The 25,655-nt window shown below is 32.3% G+C and overlaps 3 protein-coding genes across 3 annotated transcripts; 2 read left to right on the top strand and 1 right to left on the bottom strand.

Moving 5' to 3' along the window:
* Window positions 1-9,259: 9,259 nt before the first annotated feature.
* Window positions 9,260-15,485, top strand: PGO_060390 (hypothetical protein, conserved; the record flags this gene model as incomplete). Its single annotated transcript, XM_028686683.1, has 3 exons — window positions 9,260-9,386; window positions 9,590-9,682; window positions 9,964-15,485. The coding sequence occupies 3 exons, from the start codon at window positions 9,260-9,262 to the stop codon at window positions 15,483-15,485; spliced, it is 5,742 nt and encodes a 1,913-aa protein (XP_028542484.1).
* Window positions 15,486-16,145: 660 nt separating this feature from the next.
* PGO_060380 (hypothetical protein, conserved) lies at window positions 16,146-16,887 on the bottom strand (the record flags this gene model as incomplete). Its single annotated transcript, XM_028686682.1, has 2 exons — window positions 16,146-16,437; window positions 16,499-16,887. The coding sequence occupies 2 exons, from the start codon at window positions 16,885-16,887 to the stop codon at window positions 16,146-16,148; spliced, it is 681 nt and encodes a 226-aa protein (XP_028542483.1).
* A 2,862-nt stretch (window positions 16,888-19,749) lies between these two features.
* On the top strand, window positions 19,750-25,263 carry PGO_060370 (hypothetical protein; the record flags this gene model as incomplete). Its single annotated transcript, XM_028686681.1, has 1 exon — window positions 19,750-25,263. The coding sequence occupies one exon, from the start codon at window positions 19,750-19,752 to the stop codon at window positions 25,261-25,263; it is 5,514 nt and encodes a 1,837-aa protein (XP_028542482.1).
* Between the last annotated feature and the right edge of the window lie 392 nt (window positions 25,264-25,655).

Raw genomic sequence — 25,655 nt, 5'->3', positions numbered from 1 at the left:
ATATTATCTATGTCTTGTTTCGTTCACTGCAGCAAAAAAAAAAAAAAGTCTACCTCCTTTTTTGCATTGCACACGTAAGTGTACGTATACATTACATGGATGTACACATTATGTGGATACATACAGGACGTGCATATATCACATGTATACAATTTTTTTTCCATGATTGAAATCCCCACCAGTACATAACTAATGATGGAAACTATTTTCTAGTAGAAAAAGGGAGACAGTTTCTTAGCATGATACATTTTTTTATGAAAATTTTTCACCTTATATGAAACCCCTCTCCCATCGAATAATTAAACTAAACGTGTTCCCACCTGAACAAATTTGAATTATGGAATTTTGGTATCCACGCGGCTTTCCATCAACACGTTACATTTGGAATGTGTAATGCACACTCAGATATGCATGCGTGTATATATATATGTATGTGTGTGTATGGATATTCGATGCATATATACCCGGCTGTGCACATAAGTACAAGGGGAAATAGAATTCATGAATGCAAATTATTTCGTAAGAAAATATAGCGATTTTTTTTTTTTTTTTTTTTTAAGCGATTTAATTTGACAGTTTTATTTTGTTTTGTTTTAATACATTTTTTTTTTCTGTTTTGTGCACATATATAATAATTTCCCGAATTTGCAACTTGTGATGTGGCGTACAAAAGTCATATGGAAAATCCGATGATATCAAAAGTATATCTGGAGGTGTTATGCTCAAATAGGGAATTCGAAATGGGGGATAATATTTCATCCTTTTTACATTAACTCTGTCCTGGTAAAGATGCCAGGTACGCACGTTTGTTTGATATAACGAACAAAGTGACGAAGAAGATTCATCACACTTGTTGTCATGTTCGTCCGTGATGATGTTGCAAAGGTGGTTCGTCCAATGTTTTTTCGCGAATTTTTTGGCTAAAATTGATCTCACTATTTTGCTAACACGTGGAACCACACATACATTTGTGTTACGTGTACACATGTACCAATGTGTCCATTTGACTTTGTGTGTGCATATGTTTGTGTGTGTGTGAGCCTAAGTTTGAATGAGCTCATAACAAATGTACACCTACAGAGCGTTAATAATTTCCAGCAATAAGTTTTAAGCACGCGAAATGCACAACACAAAACCCGGGGGAGAGGGGTTCAAAATTGTTTTATTCATTTATTCATTCATTTATTCATTCATTTATTTATATATTTATTTTTTTTTTTATTACATATATATGTGCATACCTGAACACACCTTGTCATAAAATTACATATGTAAGTACATGTCTGTGCGTGTAATAATGTGCTCACGCCGCATATATGTATTTGTGAATTTTTACACATATTTCTTAAGCTCTTTCGAATAATAGGATTACGAGAGGGTGGTGGGTGATTTTTTTTTTTTCAGTTCTTTTTTCAAAAGGTGAAATGAAAAGATTTAAAAAAAAAAAAAGAAAAATTAAAGAGGTGTACACAAGATCTATTTTATCAAAAACGGTTGTTTAATAATGAATATTCGATTTATAAAATTATTTTATGCATTTTTTTTTTTTTTTTTTACGAGACACACTCTAGTGTATCCACTTTTAAGTCGGAAAAAAAAAAAAAAAAAAAAAAAATGGCTAGCAAAATAAGATAAACACACCTTAATACTTGTTATCATTGAGGAAGAGGAGATTTACTTTAGAAAAATTTATATAGTATTGTTATATTTTGAAAAGATCGAAATTATATTACATTGCTTCTCAGCCATGTTGCATAAATGTAAAATCATTTTAAGTTTTAGAACAAAAAATCTTGACAATAAGGTTATTAGGACTAGGGCAATAATAAGGCACTAACTTATTTCTTACACTGTGATTCTTTATTTTTTTTTTTTTTTTCCTGTTTTATCCCTCATGATTTTAAAAAAAAGAAATTCTCATAGAAATGGTTAATAAACAAATAGATAACATAATAATAAGCACGCTTAAGCCAATATGTAAAAATGAAGAAATGGTGTAAAAATGTACAAAGTGGTACAAAATATGGAGGCAAAATATGAAAAAAATTGTTTATGCATATGTACATATGCTTTTATTTACTCTGCATGCCAAATTGGACTTATATGCAACTCCTACTGATGAGTGCGAAAGAATACCAAATCAAGAAAGTCCACGTGATAGCTAAAACGGAAAAGTCAGTTAATCGCAATAATCGTCGTATTTTTTCGAATTTATTGCGGAATTTCACATGAACATATAATTATAGTTTATGACCTTGTGTTGGATAAGACAAAAAAAAAAAAAAAAAAAAAAAAGAAATTCAAGTATTCATCACTCATATGTTCACTTACCCCTTCATTTAGTCACATACTCTTCACTAATTCACAAATCTACTGTGTGTTAACTCTTTTGAACATTTTTGCTTTACATTTCGCATGCATATTTTCCATTTTTAGTGTTACATACGTGAGTGCAAAGGAGCAAGTGAAAATATGGCCTGAGAGAATAAAACGGGGAATCCATACTATATATACAGCAAACTTATACCCAAATAAAAGTTCACTTAATTTTTCATTCTCTTGTTGCTTCCCAATTTTAAACATATGCATATCTACATGTTCTTTATTTTTACATTCATTTTTATAATCATCCTCGTTTTTGAATGTTTTAAGTGTGTAAGACTTCAAATTATATGGAAAATAACCTTAAATGTGAGCATGCACGAGAGATTATTTTTTTTTTTTTTTTTTTTTTTTTTTGCTTAATTTCCCAACGATCATTTTCTTACTCTTAAAATGTGTGCTTACAATTAGCATAACCTTAAATTATATGTAACTATTTATTTTTATTTACTTTTTTTTTTTTTTTTTGCACCATACATTTTCGTGCTTTCTGATGACTCATACTTTTTTATTTTTTATTTTTCTAATTTATTCGATTAACTTATGTTCTTTATTTCCTTTTATTCCTATTTCCCAATTTTCAATGAGTCACGAGAAATAATGAAGAACACATTTATGTACACCATGTTGTCCTAAGCATGCATGCGTTTTTTTTTTTTTTGCTTGCAGCAAAAGTCCCTCATTCCCTTTTCCTTCCTAATTGGTATGAGCAAAATCAGGAAAGTGTGCATGCAAAATGTACCTATATATACATATATGCATATAGATATGAACGAACAAGTATCCCTATGTTGTGCAAATATGTCAGAACTAGTGTGCGCGATTGATTGTTCAGCCTCATATATATATTCTCGAGCACCCCTTATCATTGACCACCTCACTGCAGCATTAGAATTGCTTACTTCATATTCTGTTTGCAACACAATCCTTGTTAATAATGAAAGAACAGATAAGTTGCTCAGATATATTTTGCTGAAATTTTTTTTTTTCACAAGCCCTTTTTTCCATAAATTTTTTTGTTTACTTATTTTAACCTATTTTTAAAGAAATACGTTTTATAAAATGTTATGGTGCACAGGGTGTAGAAGAGGGAGAATAAGAAAAATAGTTGCACAGGTTTTAATTTAAAGTTGTTCTCGTTTACGCCTATTTTATTATTTGCTTTTTTTTTTTTTTTTTTTTTATTTTTTTATTTTTTAATTTTTTTTTTTTTTACTTTTATGTTATATTATTTTACGAATTTTTTTTTCCCCACTTTCCTCCCCTTCTTTCTTGTTTATCTTTTTTTTATGTGTGCTCTCACTAGTATATCAAATTTTCCAATTTTATGATACTTTTTAACAAAGCCTTGTAGCTTTTTTAATGGCGCGCATGCGCATGCAATATATACTTGTGTGTTATCTCCCTTACATACATGCTTTGTATATTACAAGATCAGATATTACTTATTTTCACTATTACGAACATTTTTGTGCATAAATTTCCATTCGACCTTACACAAATTGACAATTATTTTATTTTATTTTTTTTTTATTTTTTCATCATTTAACGTGTGGATGCATAATATATTTTGCTTGGCTCCTTCGATATTTTTTATTATTTTTTTTTTTTTTTAATTTGCAACAGCATCATGAGTTGGTTTTTATCCCTTGACACTCCTTGTTCATGAGAACCACACAATTCCATCACTTTACATATCACCGATGTTGTGACATGTTTTATTTTCCCGAATGAAAGGGAAGGTGTGAATACGTGCATGCTTGTAACAGTGCTCATATTTGTATAAAGAATATTTTATTGTATGCATATCTTAAGAACTTCTCAATACATATGTACGTTTCATAGGATCAGTTAAAGGTCATAATTAAATCATAAAAGGTAAGTAGTATGCACACCTGGAGTGAGAGATAATTGCTTCAAATAAAATTTCCTCATTTTAAGTACCATCACAGGCACTTGTTGATTTTACGAAAAATCAGTTTGGTTTTTTACACTCAAAGGGGTGCACTTATTTATTTACTTACATATTTGAATACCTACATATATATATATTTTTACTTTTGCCACAATAAACGATGATATTCACGCGTTCAGTTTGTTAGAGAACACATATGCCCGTGCACGCACCACTAACACTCTACAACTTTATATTTATTCATGAAAAAAAAAAAAATTTTTAAAAAAAGAGGCCTCCTTTATTATGAATGAAACAATTTTATAATTAACAAAAAATATATACCTTTTGTACCCCTCGAGATATTTTATAAAAAAAGAAAAAAACAACAAAGCTGCAAGAAAAAAAAAAAAAAAAATGAGAAAGGAGAAAAGCAACTTATGATTGTTTTCCATTTAGCACTTTATTTCCACCAGTCTGAGATTTTTACTTTTATTTCTGTATGTATTCCTGAATTTATTTTTGTTTTTATTTTTGTTTTTATTTTTGTTTTTATTTCTGTTTTTATTTTTTTTTTCATCTCATAATTTTTTTTTTTGCTTACATGCTTGTTAGGAGAGAATTTTACGTTGTTACATCGAATGAGAAAAATATCGACAAATGAATGAACTTACATGTGAACGCAAACAACTGCGCAAACGCAAGAATGATTTTTTCTTTCAAGCGCATGTATGCACGGACGTGTTGTATACATGTAACACACACACATATACATGTATACTTTCAATCTGTTACAACTTTTTACAATTACAGTTATGATTTTACTCGTTTATCCTGCACGTGTAAATATATATATGTATATGTACATATAGGAGCGCGAAATAAATCGTCGCCTTTTCTTTGATATTTAATTGCTTTTTATATGTATGACTTTGATACAATGCATGCTTCCTTTTTATTCGTTCATTTTTTCATTGCGTAAATGAGATATATGAAGAACTTAACGAATTTCTTGCACACGTGATCAGAGGGTTCAAGCTTAATAGAAAAGTGAACTCAATACACATCTACATAGATAAACATTTACATGCATATGCATACCCACATGCGCACAACGTGTGTTCTACATGTTTTGCAGTGTATAATTGATTGAACAGAAAAAAAAAAAAAAAAAAAAATATATATATAATTTTAATTGTAATTAAAATTAGAACCAAGAGTAAGAGAATTACAAAATTTTCTCCGTGTTTCTTTTTTTTTTTTTCTTTTTTTTTTTTTTAATATACCTACTTTTAACTTTCCCTTTTATGAATTTATTACCCCCACTAGCTATAATTTATGATATTCTGTGTTGTACCAGGCACTTGTAGCATTATTTATTTTATTATTATTTTTTTTTTTTTATCATTGAGAAGTGCACATATTTAAATGCGAGAACTCGTGAAATTAGGGACATTTCCTGTGTAAAGCACGCATACGTATCATTCGTATGTTTACACATACCTATTAATGGATTTGCACCTGACACACAAGAGTGATCCTTCAGTTTAATCAATTTTTTTAATACACATCTGAATAAGCACACATTTCTTTGATTTTTCCTATGTGGCATATTTCGCCTTTTGTTTGTTTCATCCCCATGCACTTAGAAAACAGAAACATCCTATATATTTTTGTACATTTAATTTATTAACATCTTTTTAGAATAACACTGCTTATTTTTTTCATGTTGACACAACCCATCACTACCACCACTTTGTATATGCATCAAACGTAAAGGAATAATTACCGCTTTGGAGTATATCTTACTTGTGTATCCATCATTTGACGAAGCACAATTCATATTATTAATATTTCTTAAGTTTATTTAAGCGTTTAATTTTTTTTAGGAATTTAATATAAGCAAAACATTTAATTTCTTTAATTTGAGAATTCAATAGTGCAACCGTTAGGTTGTAGCTCATTGTTGCAATCTATACTTTATGACATTCTTTTACTCACTTTCACGTGCGCATAATTGAGATACACACAAATTACATAAAAATTGAGATCCTCCTGAGGGTGCATATATAAATGGGGAAGAAGCGTCATCATACTGCAAATGAAATTAAGAAATTATGAGTAGTAAAAAAAAAGGTCGCACAGGGTTATGTTTAAATATGCTTATGCACATGCATATGGGTATACAAATATATATATAAATATGTATATAAATATATATATATATATATATATAAATATACGTATAAACATAAATATATATACATGAACAGTTACCTATATTTGCACATATGCATGTGTATATCATCCAACCTACGGGCGCGATATCCATTCAGTCATAACACATTTACTTAAAGTATGTTAGTTTTATTTTAGTATAAATTTTATAAACACGAAAGAACTAAATAAATGTAACACTCTAATAAAAATAATGTCCACATATATTTACGCAATCTTTTAGTTCATATAAAAATGTACACATATGTCTATCTATTTCACAGTCCTATGATATTTAAATTTGCATTTACATTTTAAAAGTTTAGTTAATCAAAAAATAAAATAAAATAATGTAATAAAACGAAGTTCCAGTTGTAATATTTTTTTTTTTTTTTTTTTTTTTTTTAATTACATTATAATTGGAGAATTCTAAACACCGTATCTGCATTTTATTTTACCTTTTGCATTGTATTTATCTGATTACAAAGAACTCAATTTGACATAAATTATTTACACCACAGTTTTCGTATTTTACACTAGTAGATATTTACGTGCATGTGACAACACGAATATCTGTAACATTGCATGTGCATTTATTTGTTATATGTTACTTATTACAAGGTTGGAAGTACAACAGCGCCTACTGTCCAAAAAAATTAAAACAAACTGAAACAAAGAAGAAACAGGAAAAAAAAAAAAAAAAAAAAAAAAAAAAAAAAAAAAAAAAAAAAAAAAAAAAAAAAAACATATAAAAATAAAATATTATAATAATAATTAAATAATAATAATAAAAAAAAAAAAAAAAAAAAAAGACCTGTATGTACATGTGAAAAAAAAAAAAAAAAAAAAAAAAAGAAGCAAGAGTGGTACATAAAAAAAAAGAAAATTTTAAATTACATGCACAGAAATATACAAAAGACATTTAGATATAAATAAGGAATTATTTATTTAGAACAGATGATCAAATTAAAATATTCACATGTATTAACTCAAAGAAGTGAGAACTTGTTTATATTCTAATTTATATATATATATATATATATATATATATACAAAGCTGTTTGAGCTCATGAAAGCATGCATGTATATATATAAACACATGCATTAATATGTGCATATAAGCATATCCATAAATGTGTGAATATTGAAATTTTAAAAAATACGAATAATTTCAAGTGATTTGACAACACACACGGATTTCACTTTTCCAGACAATATATTCTGTGCAAAGTATATCCCAATTTTTTCCATTCATGACTTATTTTGCGATTGTTTGCTTGAAAGTTTTTATATTTGCTTCCTTTGCATAACCATTTGAAAGAACAGTTGCACATTTTTCTCCTTTTCCTACGTTGTCTTCCTGGCTGTTTATTTTAGTTTTATTCTACATATTCATTTTATTTTTTACTTTTTGCTTTTTTATTTTGTTATTTTGTTACTTTTTATTTTGTTACTTTTATTTTGTTCCTTTTTATTTTGTTACTTTTTATTTTGTTCCTTTTTATTTTGTTCCTTTTTATTTTGTTTTTTTGTTTATTATGGCGTTATTTAGACGTAAGACATCTAAACGTTGTTAAATAACAGAATCACAAGAATTCGCCTTTTCGTTCATTCATTTATTTATTTTATTACTTTATATATTTGTATTATTATTTTGTTTATTTAATTTATTTCTTTATTTATTCGTATTATTATCTAGTTAATTTATTTTTTTTTTACATTATTTTTTTTTATTCTTTTTATTACTCATTTCATTATTTCGTTTATCTTTTGACAACTTGTTTGTTCTAATTTATTTAGTTGTGCCTAATTTTTCGAATTACAACGGACTATGAATTGTTCGTTGTATTTTTAAATCAAGTGTAAACATACATGTAAATAATAATGGTATGTATATCACTGATCTTGTGTCATTTTCCTATATTTTCTTTTTTTTTTTTTTTTTCATAAGTGTAATCCATTATTGCGCACTGATAGCGCTGATTTATTATTATTTTTTTTTTTTTTTTTTCATGCATGTGCATGCACACAGTCCTTTTTATATTTTTTTTTTTAAATTGTTATCTTTACACATTTGTCACGTTGATCATAAGACAAGGGGAACGACAGAAGTAGGAGAAAAATCAATTCATAAATTAGGAGTGGCAAGAACATAAAAAAAAAAAAAAAAAAAATATAACGAAATTATCCATTGTTCGTACGAAAAAGCATCTCATCGCACCTAGCTCTGCATGCGTTTATCACTCTAGATCAATTTTATCAATTTTACAAGTATTACCAATTTTACAAGTATTACCAATTTTACAAGCATTACCAATTTTACAAGTATTATCAACTTTGTCAGTATTACCAACTTTATCAGTATTATCAATTTTTTTTTTTTTTTTTACCCAACCCCCAAAAAATTTATGTGAACAAGAAAATAAAAATGCATCGTTTCAAGTAGGAAAAAAAAGAGAAAAATATAGCATTAAATTATGGCATAAAATATAGCATAAAATTATGGCATAAAATATAGCATAAAATTATGGCATAAAATATAGCATAAAATTATGGCATAAAATATAGCATAAAATATAAGCTATAAAATGTAAAATAAAATAGTAACGACATAAAACTATGTCATCTGTTGTGTCCCAAAATAGCTTGTGCTTACAAAACAACCGCAATGTGTTTAGGCAATTTTTTAAAAAGCATCGTCTGATTTTTTTTTTTTTTTTTTTTTTTTTTCTTCTTCTTCTTTCCGTTAGGATATATAAAATTCAAATGTGCAAATATGCACTAATAAATAAATGTGATAGAGGAGAAAATTGCACATTTGCTCATGACATAAGCGAGTTAAGAATAAAACCAGACATGAGAAAAACGAAATTGTGCAAAAGTTACATATTAGGTATTATTCTCTTCTCCTTCTTCTTCTTTTTTTTTTTTTTTTTTTTTTTTTCACTTTTCATGTGAATATATACAAGTATCCTAATGAGTATATAGATTTCGTGTTATATGTATGGACCATGCGACAAAAGGCGTCTTGGAATATGCTTCATACGACAGACTTCATATTTATTTTTCGATTTTTCATTTTTTTCACCTTGTTAGGAAAATGTACGGATCATGATTGCATATATGCACATTCTGTGAACGAACTGAGGGAGGTGGGAAAACCAGCCATATGTCAGCTGCATAGAGAAGGTTAAAATAGTGCATTTTCTTTTTTGTTTTTTATTCCTACATTATTTTATTTTTTTACTCTTTCCAAGGGGTGTGATACTTTGTTTCTTCCGTTGAATGGAATTTGATTCATCTTTTTATACTATTGCATTTGTAATTCATACACGTTACATGTTGCTCATTGATTGTCAAAGCTACAGTTAACTATTTGCACCATTTTCCATAAGTATTGATCGAAATATCAAGTATACACTATTTTTTTTTTCTCCCTTCCTATCCCCCTTTCCTATTTCCTTACACAGGTAGATGCATAAAGGGAAATCAATGCAGATTTGCACACTCCATAAATGACATAAACACAAAACTTGTGCAATTTTACGACAATGAAGACAGTATGAATAATGATGAAATGGATTTTTCGAGACTAAGCAATTGTCTAGATCCTATGAATTCAGATGGATTATGCGTGTTGAATAAAACAAAAGGAATCTCAGAAGAAGTAAATATGAGTTCTGGAAATGGTGAAGTTGGTGGTCATCCAAACGGAGAATTGGGAATCTATCAAAATATGGGTGTTTGTACAATACGTAATGGGGAAGAGATAGAACACGTGACTCAGCAGAAAAGGAACAATGGATGGAATGTAAATATAAATTTTAACGACAATAGTTCGAATTCATCTAATTTTTCTAAGAAGAATATAGATATAGGGATGAGGAATAACAGTAGAAGAAATAACCCAATGAAAAATATGAATAGAGCGAATTTGATAAAAAATTCCTCTTGTAATACATTTTTAAGTAACATTGTGAACAATCCCACATATCGTAAGGAGGGTAAAAACAATGAAGATTTTATGAATGGTAGAAAATTAAAGTATACTAAGTTATGCACAATAAATATGAACTTGAAGAACAACCAAAATTTTTACCATCAATATGATGAACCATTGCTTAATCGGAATGATAAAAAGGATTATTTTATACATGGAAAATTTGAAAGAATGAATTATATGCAAAATAGATATGACCATCATGAAAACTGTTCAAAGGAATCCATAAGGAACAATATAACTCCACCATTTAATTTGCATTCCATATTATCCCATAATGGTACTGAGATGGAAGAAAAGTATAGAAATTGCAATCAAGATTTAGATGTCCATAATCATCATGTTATTGGTGAAGATTCTAAAAACTATAGAATCATGAGAAAATTGGCTAGTACGGATGAAGAAATTGCATCCCCCATTATCCCTACTGACAAAAGAGGCTTGATCATATTAGATGGCAAGGGAGAAGGAAAATATGCAACAAAGTTTGCTGAACGTATGTTTATGAGTTCATGTGATTCGGAAAATTTGCTTCTCAGTGATAATGCAGTGCAAAAGGAGGAAAGTAGATGTGATAAATTGAATGGAATGATATATAATGAGGATCATTTGAACATTAGGAATAGTACCTACTGGGAGTTTGGTACGTGTCCAAACAGAGGAATCAGTGAGATGGATGGAACGAGACGAGAAGATGGAAGAGAAGGCGGAAGAGAAGGCGGAAGCGAAAACTGGAGAGAAAACAGAAATAGTAACATTAACAAGAATGGAAATATTCTCATGGATGAGAAACAGTTCAAGATCGTCTTAGGAAAATATCCTACAGAATTACAGCAGAAAGAAGAGAAAAACAATATTGCACATATGATGACGTCATATAATAGAAAAAATTCTCATTTTATACATGAGGATGAGGACATACTTAATAGTGATGATTTCAGAAATGGAGAAAGAAAGAAAGGCAAAGAGGATGGAACTAGATGTAGTGCATTATTAAACAGGAAGAAGCTAGACGATGAAGAGAATGATACATTGGTTAGTCCTTACGAAATAAATTTATGCTTAGAAAGGAGGAATGACAGTTTTTATTGTACTGGGAATAAACTAGATGAATTGGCACAAAGGACTGATGATAAAATTGGCAGAAACGAGGAAAAGAGAAGTTCTTGCAAGGGTTATAAAATATACAACAGTGCAAGTGAAAAAAGTAAGTGGAACCTTAATGATACACATGTGGACATGCAATCGAAATGCATGTCTAACATTGTTGTCAACAAGTGTAGTAAGAATATAAAATTTAACGTTAATACAAATCAAGAAAATGGGAAAAGTACAAAAAACGAGAGGAAAACAGTCCTAGAGAATGTAGGACTTGTGGACGAGAAAAGGGGAATCGATGAAAGCATCGTAGGAAAAAATGGAGGGATGAAAAAGGACATTGTTGTGGGTGTCAAGCGCTGCTCAGATTTGGAAGTTATGCCATACTTAGAAGGAGTTAATGCAAATCTCAGAACTACATTGCACAAAACAGAAAGTAAAAGAAGCGGAAACGGAAAGACTGGGCATATGGAAAAGCGAATAATTCCTTGCTTATCTGAATTGTATCCTAAGCTAGTAAGAAGCATTTTGTTTGACGAAGAGGTAGATAATAACGATGGGGATAGTGGTAATAATAAGAGAAGTTCCAGGGAAGAGGAGCCGGAGGAGGGATTGGCTCCATATGGAAGCGACATGCATTGCTGTAGTAACACGCAGTATGGGAGTAGTAACACCGTGGATATGTGTGTACATAATTTTGATGAGATATACTTTGAGAATATGAATGAGTACATAAATGGGCCACCATGCTTCCAAAGCAGAAGCAAACTAGGAGCAGAAGAGGGGATAGAAGCAGAAGAGGGGATAGAAGCAGAAGAGGGGATAGAAGCAGAAGAGGGGATAGAAGCAGAAGAGGGGATAGAAGCAGAAGAGGGGATAGAAGCAGAAGAGGGGATAGAAGCAGAAGAGGGGATAGAAGCAGAAGAGGGGATAGAAGCAGATGAAGGGGCAGAAGCAGTAGGAGGGAGAACGGGAGAAAGGGGAGTGTGTCGTGGCGACTGTGGGAGTAGGAACCAGAATTTGTTAAAGTACATTGAGGAAATGCATGAAAGGAATGGATATTCCCTTTTGGAAAGGTTTCAGACAAAAGATGAATGTATCGAGGGAGATGCAATCGGAGGGAACAATGCGAATGGTTGTGGTGTGTCGGATGATGTGAACGAGTCGAACCGTGCAGGATTGGAAAATGGTGCAGGATTGGAAAATGGTGCAGGATTGGAAAATGGTGCAGAATGGGAAAACGGTGCAGAATGGGAAAACGGTGCAGAATGGGAAAACGGTGCAGAATGGGAAAACGGTGCAGAATGGGAAAACGGTGCAGAATGGGAAAACGGTGCAGAATGGGCAAAGGATGGGAATAACCTGAATGACTATGTCGATTCAGAAAAGGACACACAATTTAATAAATATAACTTACCTACCTTTTTTAAACAAAATAATGGTGATATGAAGAAACTGATGAACAGCAGTTATGTGAAGGGGAAATCGAAAAAGGTTTTTTTAAAAACTGAGAACCCCATAGTGGGAAACAGGAAAGGAGAAAGCTATAGTAGTAGTGATCAGCATCATATTACTGAAAGGACTGTTGGCAATTCCGTTTATCGATTGAATCAGAGGATTATAGAGCCTGTATGTACCAGCAAGGGAAAAGGATGTACAATGGTTAACTCTGCTGAGAGTAGCACTGTCAGCAGCGGGGATGGAAGTGGTGCGAGTGGAAGTGGGGGAAGGAAGGACGTATACCATACGCAGTTGCTACGCAAATCTGCTAACGAAGGGTGTGATAAAGAAATTACAGCATCGTCTGAGATGAAGAAGAGTGTAATTTCCAAACGAATCGATCTCCTGGAGGAAGAGGTGGATCATGGGAACATCTCTAGTAGGGTAAGACATTTCAACAGAAGAGGTTATAAATGTGAAGAGAACATTGGAGAAACACGTGTCGAGTGTAGAAGAAGAGGTATTGGAGCGGATTCACATATGGATAGCTTTGAGAGGTTCAGGATATGTGATGAGTATAAGGGATACCCTTTTCTTAATCGTGAAGCAAATAGGAATCTTTACACAGGATATAGATTAAGCAAGAGAGAAGATGTGGGGAAGGAGGAAGAATTAATAAGATTCACAAATTATGATGGTGACTATGGAGATGTATATCTTTATGAAAATCATCAAGGAGGAGAAAAGAACATCTTCAGTAGTAGCAATAATTTGAGTGGGAGCCATATTTTGAGTGGGAGCAATAATCTGAGTAGGAGCAGTAACTTGAGTAGGAGCAGTAACTTGAGTAGGAGCAGTAACTTGAGTAGGAGCAGTAACTTGAGTAGGAGCAAGAATTCCATTTTGCATAACAAAGAAAAGAAGGAAGAGGAATTGTCAAGCTGCGCAAACAGGGTAGAAAATAATGATGAGAATCATATGGTAAATAACAAAAATTGTAAAAATTACGACTCTAATGAACCTTTTAACGATGAGAAAATCACCAAAGGTGATGAACATTTATTTTCTAGCCTCTTAGGTAAATCAGCATTAAGTGAAAATTCTCATATGAAAGAAATGTTAGAAGATTCACCAGAAGGGAATATCTTTGTTTTTCCAAATGAAAGAGAAACATATTTTATGAATTTCTATAAGAAGGAAAATGTAGACAATTTTTTAAGAAATGAAAAAGAACGAATGAACAACCCATTTTACAAGAACATGGTAGTACAGGAAGAAAATAGATGCAATTGGCTTAAGAAAAAAATTTCAAAAAATTTAATTTCATATGAATCTCAGAACGATGAAGAGAAGCGAATGGAGGAAGATTGTACGTTATCATATGAGCCAATAAAGGAGGACAGTGTTTATGATTTCAATATTGTGAATATTCCAATGAATTACTCAGAAATGGGAATCGATAATATATTTTTCACAAATTACAATTGTATTGACAAAGACGAGTGTCACTTGATGGACTATGATGAAGGAGCAATGTTTATAAATGATACAAAAAGAGAAATTCGAAACCAAAGGAATAACAACATTTTGAAAAGAAAGGAAAAAAATTTTATAAAAAATGAAAGAGGAGAAAGACATATTCGAAATAAAGATATTTATTATGACATGTCTAAGGAGAGAATTTACACGAATCATAACAATTATGAAGGTATAATACATGACATATGCCCTCATGAGTGTGTGGAAAATAATGTAAGAGAGAAGAATGGTCAAAGCCCGAGAACCAAAGATGCAGAAGTGTCCAATATAGAACAAGTTAATTTGAGTTATTCAAATGAAGAGTACTTTAACGAGAGATGTCCTCATTGGAACTCCTTGAAATGGAATCAAGTAAATTATGAACCCACTAGAGAAGAATTTATGGGAAATGACAAATCTGGTGAGAATGCAAGTAGAATTGGAAGTAGTGTGGTTTCATCTAATGTGAATCCAAACAGAGGTGCAATGAACTTTTTAAGAAACGATGCAAAGAATTTTTTAACCTCTGTGTTTCTAAATGATGGATTTGAAAAAAGTTTAGAAAATGATGTCGTGAGAAGCATTATGGAGGGCAACAACTTCTCTTCCTATGATCCGCTGAGTAGTGCATGTTTTTACGACTTTGGAGTGAATAATAATATTAGCAATAGTGGCAATGGTAGTGGCAATGGTAGTGGCAATGGTAGTGGCAATGGTAGTGGCAATGGTAGTGGCAATGGTAGTGGCAATGGTAGTGGCAATGGTAGTGGTAGCGCTAATGGCAATGGCAATAGTAGTAATAGGAGCCCGCTTTTGATCCATCACGCTGGTGGAGCGAATGGCATCGATGTTGTCGACACTGCCGATGATGATGACGTGTTTTGTGTAGACTTGTCGAAGGACTTGGATATGCACTTCTTTATCAAAAATGATTAGCACCTCATGCGGGGGTGTACATGCACATATAAAAGTACATGCATCTACATGCATATATATATATATATATATATATATATACACACCTAATAGTATTGCAAATATCTCTCCTAGAGTACGCTCAGAGGAAGTAGCATAATGGATGCTATGGCCAAGACTAGCGCGTAAAATTCACATGCTTTTTTGTCTATATATTGGACTATTTGCACATTTTTTTTTTTACAATATATCACTCGCTATGAAATATGAATTACGAGTTATGATTTATGAATTACATTATTTTACCCACACCCAATCGTTTACCATTTTAAAAAAAAAAAAAAAAAAAAAAAAAAAATTATTGGAGACAAATCCGATTTAAAGTGATTACTCCCCTCTACCCTGCGTACATTTTTAGAAGTGTAGAAAATGGGCATGTTGTGTGAAAATGCACCTTACTGTATGTCAATGTATTATTTTTTTTTTTTTTTTTTTTACATTTTAATGAGTTCGCTTCTGGTTGAACCGAGAACCGCTCAAGGATCCATGTAAAAGAGGTTCTCATCAAATACTGTTATCGTTGCGACTAGCCTTTATAACTGTTGGAACTGCTTGCATGTGTTTAATAATTTAGAATTTTTTTTTTTTCTATATTGTTCTACTTAAATATACAGAGAATATTCAGCATGCAGAGCTTTTGGAGGAAGCATAATTGTCATGCAAAAAAGAGTTATGATAATCTGACCAGAGTTTATATTCAATGACATAAAGCACATTGTCTGTGAATAATTCTTGAATGCAAAAATTTTGATTTGCATATTCACGTGTGTGTTTATTTTCTTCAGTTTTTATATCTACTTTTACATTTGTAAAGGCTCGGATATTTTTGCGTTTTCTGTGAGAATTGTCACACATCTTATCATTAAGTAAGACAAATTCTTTATTTTTTATTTTTTTTTTTTTACTACTGTATCTCATTTGTTGATTTATTTTTTTACATAAATGATTATTATCTCAAGGGCATGTAGGTTTACGTTTGAAATGGAGAAATACAAAATAAGTAAAAGACAACATTTTCTTCGCTACAATGAACAGCTAATATAATTTTGCACTGCAACCCATCATCATTCACGAAATTGTTAGCCCTACTCAAATAGAAATGTCTGATTTCATTCCTTTGGACGTTCTCTATGGATATGTTTAAATTGGTTCCGTTGCAATTGACACTTTTAGTGCAATTTTCTTCATTTTGTGTGCTCATCAGTTTTGTGTTATGTCGTCTAGCGTGTCCCTCTGGGTGATCACCTGAATCAGCAGCTGGCTTATGACCTGAATTAACAGCTGAGTCATCACCTTCGGATCCATTTTGATTTTCTTTTCTGACCAATGCACAACATCCCCTTTTTACAGACACGTGTTCCATTTTTCTGTCTCCGCTTGCACAACGCCTCTTTTATTTTATCCAGAAAATATTTCATCGTTTTGAGGTGCAGTGTGCATGTACGTGCGTTTCTTCTCTATATGTTTATATTTATCGGGTCTGTTTATGTATGAACAATGAACACTGTTTGCGAGGAGCTGCTTAACCCAGGCAACTTGTCCAACTTGGCAAAAAGGGAAAAACAAAAAATAAAAAAAATAAAAAAATGAAAAAAATGAAAAAAATGAAAAAAATGAAAAAAAATTCACTGTCTACATGGATACTCGTACAATTTGCACGAAGAAACAAAAAATTTCTTCACTTGAGTTCACAGGTTTATAATTTTTAGACCTTGGTGAAGGGAATGTAAAAAAAAAAAAAAAAAAAAAAGGGAAACTCGTTCGCTACACATTGGAGGAATCTCTATAAGGAGCTGATGATAATAAGAATAATGCCAAGGGTATGTTATACCACTTTAGAAATCATGCAAAGGGTATATTGTGTTAAATTATGAATCCTCCCCACGTCCACGACATATCTTCAGGAGTTCACATACAGTGACAAACAGGAGAGGGAAGAGGATCATGAGAAGACATGTAGATGTATGAACAATTCGCTTATGTGTAAACAGTTTAATATAAAAGTGTACTTGAAAAAAAATTGCAAATTTTGAGAGATTTCTTTTCATGCTTGAATTGAAATGTGTGTTTAAATATGTTTAAAAAAGATGATTCTTTTTGGGGTAACTTTTTTTTTTTTTTTTGTTGTTGTTGTTGTTGATAAAAAAGGGAAAAAATAAGTTATAGGAATTTCCATTGTAGTAATGGAAAAAAAAAAAACAACCCGTTGTTTTTATTCTTTTTCTGTGATGTGAAAACAACTTTTGTAACTCTCCTGTTGAGTTGAGTTATTTATTCTTCTGGTTCATCCATTTGGCCCACTCTGCCCATTTGATCAATTCCGTTTATTGTAGGATCCCTGCCTAAGGAGACAACAGAAGAATATTTCTCCTAATTCGAGTGGTTCTCACAAAAAACTTTAAAGCTTATCCATTCATAGTTTCAAACTTGGTGATCAAAAGAAAAGACTCACAAAAAGGTAGAAAATATGCTTATGCAAAAAGGTGCAGAAGGAACGTATATATGAAAGTTGGAAATGAGAGTTGAACTGGAAATGTGTGTGGAAAAAGATTTTTTTTTTTTTTTTTTTTATGTTGTCATACGATGAGGGGAGGTGTACAAATGTGTAAATGGATCTACTATCAAATAGATTTGTGTAAGATCTAGTGAAAATTTTTTTTGAAAATTTTTATAAATTGGCACATATGATATTTCTCTATGTCGAAGTGGAAATTTTGTGGATAAGGTTTTTTTTCCCCATTTGTTTTTTCCATTCATTTGTCTTATTTGTATATCTTGTATTCCCCTCCCTTTTATTTTTTTTTTTCTTCTTCTTCTTCTTCTTCTTCTCTTTTTTTCCTTTTTTTCCTTTTTTTCCTTTCCTTTTTTTCCTTCCCTTTTTTTCCTTCCTCTTTTTTCTTCCTTTTTTTATTTTATTTTTTGTACATATCCCGATTTGAAAACGCAGTTACTGCTGGTGCAGAGCATTGTCCACTTTTCACAAATCTAGGTGCAAACTGGAGTGTGAATAAAAAAAAAAAAAAAAAAATTAAATTGAAGAAGTTAGATTGTTAGGTCAGAAATACGTACTTGTTAAACTAAAAAAATTGTGTTTATTCTAAAATAAAAAATACGTGTATATTAGGTTGAAAAAATCAGTTTATTAAAATGAGTGCGTCAAAAGACATAATTGAAATGAAGCAAAAAAAAAAAAAAAAAAAAAACAAAAAAAAAGAAAGAAAAATGATATAATATAATATAAAAATATATCACCATGCCTTCTTTCCATTAAAATTGAAGCGATTTTTTGTTTTTTTTTTTTGTCTTTATCTTAATTGTATGTGTTCCAATTTGTATTCAATTTTATGAACACGCACCACAACCTTGTATCGAACTTCGTCCTCCGGTCTATGTCTTTTTGTTTTTTTTGTTTTTTTTGTTTTTTTTGTTTTTTTTGTATTTTTTGCATTTTTTGTATTTTTTGTTTTCTCTGTTTTTTTTGTTTTCTCTGCTTTTTCTGTTTTTTTTGTTTTCTCTGTTTTTTCTGTTTTTTTTGTTTTCTCTGTTTTTTTTCTGGGGGTTTGGGTGATACATTGCAGAGTGAACTTAGACATCCCTTGGGCAGACATGCATCACGTTCCATTTGCCACGCTCAATTTCATACACTCTTCATTTTACGTGTCCTCATTCCCCATAGTCACTCAGGCCCCCAAGAATTTCATGCATATCCATTTGGGGAGTGCATCCATTCATGCATACACATATATATATATATATATATATGTATATATATATATATATACAGGTATGCAATCCGTGTATGTGTGCGTCTGTGTATAGGAGGCAATTCTGAATAGTCCAACGTTGTATGTACAGGACCCACTGATCAATTCATCAATCCGTAAATAATAGGAGAGTTTTTACCCATTATTCTACATTTCCACTTTTCATTGTTATTTTATTTTACTTTTACAACACCGAATCAAGGCGGAGGGGTGTATTAATAATATATACACACATATATGTACACGCTTATATATACACACATATATGTACACGCTTATATATACACACACATATGTACATAACTTTATCTCAGAAAAAGGAGAAAAAACTTGTGAACACACACAGCGAGAGTTAAGCACATGTGTTCATTTTGCGTGGTGGGAGTATTGCCCTTGGAGGATTTTTCTTATGAAGGAGTTGTTTTTCCTCCTACTGAAAAAATTCCTCAGACACAAACAGAATGAGCAATCTGGATAGAGTAAAACAAAGGTTGGAAGAATCTCTAGAAAAACATAAGAACAGATTGTTAAAGACACGGCAGAAAAAAAAGAAAAACTTTTCAATTGATACTAAGGGGATAAAGGTTTGTAACAAGACAAGTGAAGGAAGGAATAATGTTGGTTTTTCAAAAATCATACATGTATCTAAGGAGGAAGATATAAAAAGTACACATAGAAATGATAAAGGAGGAGGTCTACAAGACAGATTAATCGAAAGAATAAGAAATGCAAAACTGCTACTTGTTAATAAGAAAAAGGAATCAAATATTAACCAGATAAGTAATTTAAAAAACAAGTTCAATCAGAAGGCGAGTTCCTCAGTCCTCGCAAATCGAAAAATAAAACGTGCACTGTCAGGTCCGGGCGGTGTAAGCAACCATCCCATTAAGAGGAGCGTCTCTCGGGGTCCTCCATGCGTGGCAGATAAGGGGGTTAAATCAGGAGATGCAGTTGATGAAGGAGATGATGCAGTTGATGAAGGAGATGATGCAGACGATGCAGACGATGCAGTTGATGAAGGAGATGATGCAGACGAGGCGGACGATGCGGACGATGCAGACTCGAATGAACGGGGAGCCGCTGCTAGAGAAAGGAACCTCACCTCGGGGGTAGGTAAAATGAATGAGGAGAGAATAAACACAAAACATACTCAGGAGAACGGAAACTTTGACAATGTGTCCAAGGAGGTTAGGGACAATCTAAATGATCTGTTCAGAAATTTTGTGAATTGCAAAATTAATAATTTGTATGTTATACATGGAGATAGGGGGAAATTTTCGAAGGCCAATTTTGTGGAAGAGGGAAAGGATATCATGGTGTCACCTGGAAAAATTCCACGCTCAGATGCAGGGTGGGATCTAGAACCCAATGAATACATAAACATGGATGAATCTAGATTTGATAATCGTGTGAAAGTAAATGAGGAAAAGGGATCAAAAATTAAATATTTGCATTATAGAAAGGAGCCGAACATTTGCAATGAAGATGACGAGGAGGAAGAGAAAAGAACGGAAGACACATGCAATGAGACGTGTGAATTTTTAGAGATATCTGAAAGAGTAGGGAAAGGCATGAAAAGAAGTGTTGGAAGTGGATTAGAAAATGTGAAAAATAGAGTAACACACAAAGGGGGTGAAGTTTTAGCATGGCCAGCAGCATCAACAGCATCTTATGAAGTTGAAAATGGAACTTACAGCAGCAATTTCATAAAATTAATGGAAATAAAAAAAAGCATAAAAAAAAAAATTAAAAAATTTGAAAAAGAGAGAAAAATGGTGAGAAATGGGGAGAAAACCTTGCTTAATTCGGATACGTCAAACGAGGAAGATATTTATGCTAGAAATATGTCGACATTTATAGATAATAAGTTGGATGATAAGATGGATGATAAGATGGATAAGTTGGATTTTTTAAATCCTACTAGAAATTCAATTCACGCAAAGTCGGGGTCCTGCTTAGATTCGATTTCAAATATAAATCAAGAATTGCCATCCACAGGGGAGAGTGTCGAATTGTTTACAACACAGAAAAATGTTTTTGTTTGTAATTATTATAAGAAGAAAAGTAAGAATGTGGTAAAACGGAAGAAAAGTAGACATATAGGAGATCCTGACAATTCTTCTAGGGAGGGAAATGAATTCTCGATAGACATTCATTCGACTCAGACTTACAATGGTCGATCTTCTTCTGATAGATGGAAATTGCTTCGACATGTAAGGAGAAGAGAACATACAACAGATGATAGTGACATAGAGGACAGTGATATGGAGAAGTACGAAATGCACCTACACAGTACAAGTACCTATTCAGAGAGAACCCAAAATAGACATTTAAACTATTTGTATGAACATGAGAAGAGAAGAAAAATGTCCCATTTGCTTAGAATCAAACGGAAGGAAGAAAAAATTGAGAAAGACAATAGTATCTACATTCGAAAAAAAGCAAATTTTTGTGATAGAAACGAAGAGATATATGACCATGATAATGAAACTATATTGCCGTGTAGAAATACACAAATCTGTTGTGACAGAAGCAAAAGAGAGAATCATGAAGTATTGAATAGTGGAGGAGGGGTGCTAAACAGGATCAATAGTGTAGCAGAGAAAGTACCACATAATTTGAATGAACTTAAGGAATCTGGAGGACATTCAAGAAATACAAAATATGAATTTAGTTGGTATCCATCTAATTCAAGTTTCATTCTAAGTAACAGCTTATCGAATAGAAAAGTAAGGGAAGTATTAAAACATTTACAAGGCAGGAAAATTACTCATGTTAGGAAGAGACAAATGGATGAATGCGTGAATGAGAATATGAATGATGATGAGTTGTATCCAAATGGGAGTCAACTCCAATTGGATAACATCTATGAAAAGAAAGACACATTTAATTGTGTAAATAATAACACATTTGGAGGGGTAAATGATAAAGATATATTTACAAATAATACAATGAATAAATCCAAGGGTGTAGGAAATATCTCAACGCATGAAAGGAATATGTGCAGAATATATTTTGAAGAGAATAAGGAGAGAGGAGAAAAAGAAAAAAAAAATAAATTATCTTCTTTTACTATGGTGAATTGTAAGGATGGTTCCTCTTTGCAGAGTCGAGCCACAAGAACATCGTTATCAATTAATAGATTACGAGACATCCCAGGGAAAGAGAAGCATAGATATAGAGTTGGAGTGCACAGGGGTATTATTTACAATGTCGCAGATGAGTGGAGCAATCCTGACAATCGTCATCTTGGCAATCGTGATCCGGGTGTTATTTGCCACCACGGCGATATTTGCCACCATGGCGATATTTGCCATCCCGGTGAGGATATTACAACATCTCCTCGCACGTGTATAAAAAAGAATGCACCATCTAGTATGCAACATCACGCAAATATGAATAAGCATCGAATACACAATGGTACACAATCTAAATGCTACATATGTTCATTCCCAATCCGTGGAAGTGAAGAAGAATATGTTTTAAAAAGGAAAAAAAATCATTCCAATTTTGTTGAAATGAAGGAAGAAAAAGATAAGCAAGCGGAATGCACATCACAGAAAATGCTAAAAAAAAATGACCGCTCATATAATCTGAACAAGTATCAGACAAACAATATAAAGCAAGGGCGACATCATTATGATAGTACAAGACCACCAGTTCAACATGATTTGTGTTCTTCTAATGGCAGAATTACAAAAGATGAGATGGATAAATTATTTTTAAAAAGTATATCCAGTAGATACATTTCCAAATGGGAAGAAAAAATTAATGATAATTTGGAGACAAAAAAGCAAGGCATAAACAATGAAACTTTCACAAGGATCAAACATATTGAAGAAAGTGAGAAACGAAGTAATGATATTATAAGAAGATATGTCAAAGGAAAGGAAGAAAAAAAATCAATGGAAGGACATGATCAATCGATAAACAACTCGTTCAGGATTGGCTCCCCCGATTGCATGTATATAAATATAGACAATGACAATAACAAAGCGAATGAATCCGAGAAGAGAGAAGCATACATGTGGGAGGAGAAATATTTTCCCTCCATATGCATCAATAATAATCAGGAGGAAAAAAGGAAGATACTTTCAAATTATTCAACCAAAGAACACTTAGGGTGTAAAGGTAGAGAAAGGAGTACCCATTTGCTGAGTGTAGCGAATGGTAGTGACGATTACACAGAGGAAGACTATAACACTAGGGTATACAAGGAGAAGAGGGTGTGTGTCTCTGTCGAGAGGGATCAGGAAGGAATTCATGATGGCATAGAGGAAAGCATTGACATGGGAAGAGGAACTCATGATGGCATAGAGGAAAGCATTGACGTGGGAAGAGGAACTTATGATGGCATAGAAGGAAGTATTGACGTGGGAAGAGGAACTTATGATGGCATAGAAGGAAGTATTGACGTGGGAAGAGGAACTTATGATGGCATAGAAGGAAGTATTGACGTGGGAAGAGGAACTTATGATGGCATAGAAGGAAGTATTGACGTGGGAAGAGGAACTTATGATGGCATAGAAGGAAGTATTGACGTGGGAAGAGGAACTTATGATGGCATAGAAGGAAGTATTGACATGGGAAGAGGAACTTATGAAGGCACGGAGATTGAGAAAAACAGACAGAAGCAGGACAAGAAAGTGAAAACGCGATTCTGGAAAATTAGTGAAGGTGATACATTCGATTTGCCATTGGAGGGTGAGGGGGGAGATGTCGAAAAATTTCAGCAAATAAAGGAATTATTGGGTTCTGAACATTTAGAAAAAACACTAGACATTGAATGTATAAAAGAAGAAGAGAAACATAAAGGAGGAATAAAAACAGGAGTGAAATCAAAAAAAAATCACACAGTGGTGACAAACAGCACCATGTTAAAAAGAATAATAAAGACTAAAATCGAGGACATGAAGAGAGAAAATGAAAGTAGAGGATTTAAATCTACCCACAGAGAGGTTATTATCAATCGACCGATGAGAAGAACAGGACAAAGGGAAACACAAGACAGAGATTCATTCGAATATGAACATAATTTATGGATGAAAAAAAAGGATAAAAATAGGGAATATAAAATGGAAAAAAATAGGGAATATAAAATGGAAAAAAATAGGGAATATAAAATGGAAAAAAATAGGGAATATAAAATGGAAAAAAATAGGCAACAGAGCATGGTGAAAAATTGCATAAGTGATGATACAGAAAGTATTCTCGATGTGGAGAATGCAACCAGTAGAAGAGGAAATAATGAAGCATGCACTCGTAACAAATTGTCTGATCGGGCAGAAACCATGCGCATGGGGAATTGTATTAGATCATTTGGTGGTAGTTCCTTCGAGGGACCTGAGAACTGCGTATCGCGTGGGATTAGCATGGGACGCACGATTAGCACTCCACACAGGATTGACGAGACGAATATATATTCTCCCAACAAAAGTATGCACAGGAGGAGCATAGAAAGAGAGTGCATCCAGGGAAAACCTCCCCGAATTGGCATTGAGAAGATGGAGATTTCTTCCATTCGAAGCATGTGTAATCCTAGAAAAGGGACACTGTTCGATGGAAAGATTGGGAGGAACCGCTTTGCAGGTGAATGTATAAAAATGAAAGAAATGCAAAAGGTGTATTTAGACGATACCAATGTAGAGGTGTTGAATTTTAACAAGTCTTATTATTGCAATCTAAAAAAAATTCATAGTAATGACGTATATCCTAATTCGGAAGAACCAATTAGTTTGTCTGAGAAAACAAAATTAATGAAAGCTTATATGAAGGATTTAAAAAAAAACAAAAAAAATTCCAATAATCACATGTTGAAATACAACATTGAATTTTTTAAGTTGGCTCACCTGATGTGTCAAGACAAGAATTTATGTAACAATTATTTGGGTCTTATGGGGCACAACATAAATGCGAATAGCGATGACACTGACAGAATCGCCTTCTCCATCGTCAAATTGTTTAACCCCAAGTGAGAGCAGCAGATGAAGAAGCGGCAGCAGAGGGAGTGGCAGAAGCAGCAGCAGAGGGAGTGGCAGAAGCAGCAGCAGAAGAAGGTTAGACGAGGAAAAGGGAATGGAAATGCAGCTACCGCTCAGCTGTACAGCTGTACATCGTAGTTAATTTTACCCGAGTGTGATGATACACACATCCGTGAAGAGGTCTCTCTAGAATGGGGAGTGTCTTGTTTTAAGCTCCACTTGGGTCAGGGGAAAAAAAAAAGAAGCGATACCTAAGTTGGAGTTAATTTTTTTTCCTTCTTGGTTCCCCTTTCGTCCCTTTTTCGTTTCCATTTCTGTTTTCCTTTTCAAAAGGGACATAGACAAAACTGTTTTTTAAGTGCTCAAAGTGCTATTTGAAATTTCAT

The sequence above is a fragment of the Plasmodium gonderi genome (assembly GCF_002157705.1).
Source record: "Plasmodium gonderi DNA, contig: Chr06, whole genome shotgun sequence".
Classification (NCBI taxonomy): domain Eukaryota; phylum Apicomplexa; class Aconoidasida; order Haemosporida; family Plasmodiidae; genus Plasmodium; species Plasmodium gonderi.
Note: the sequence above shows the minus strand (reverse complement) of the source record. Positions and strands in the feature narration are given on the sequence as shown.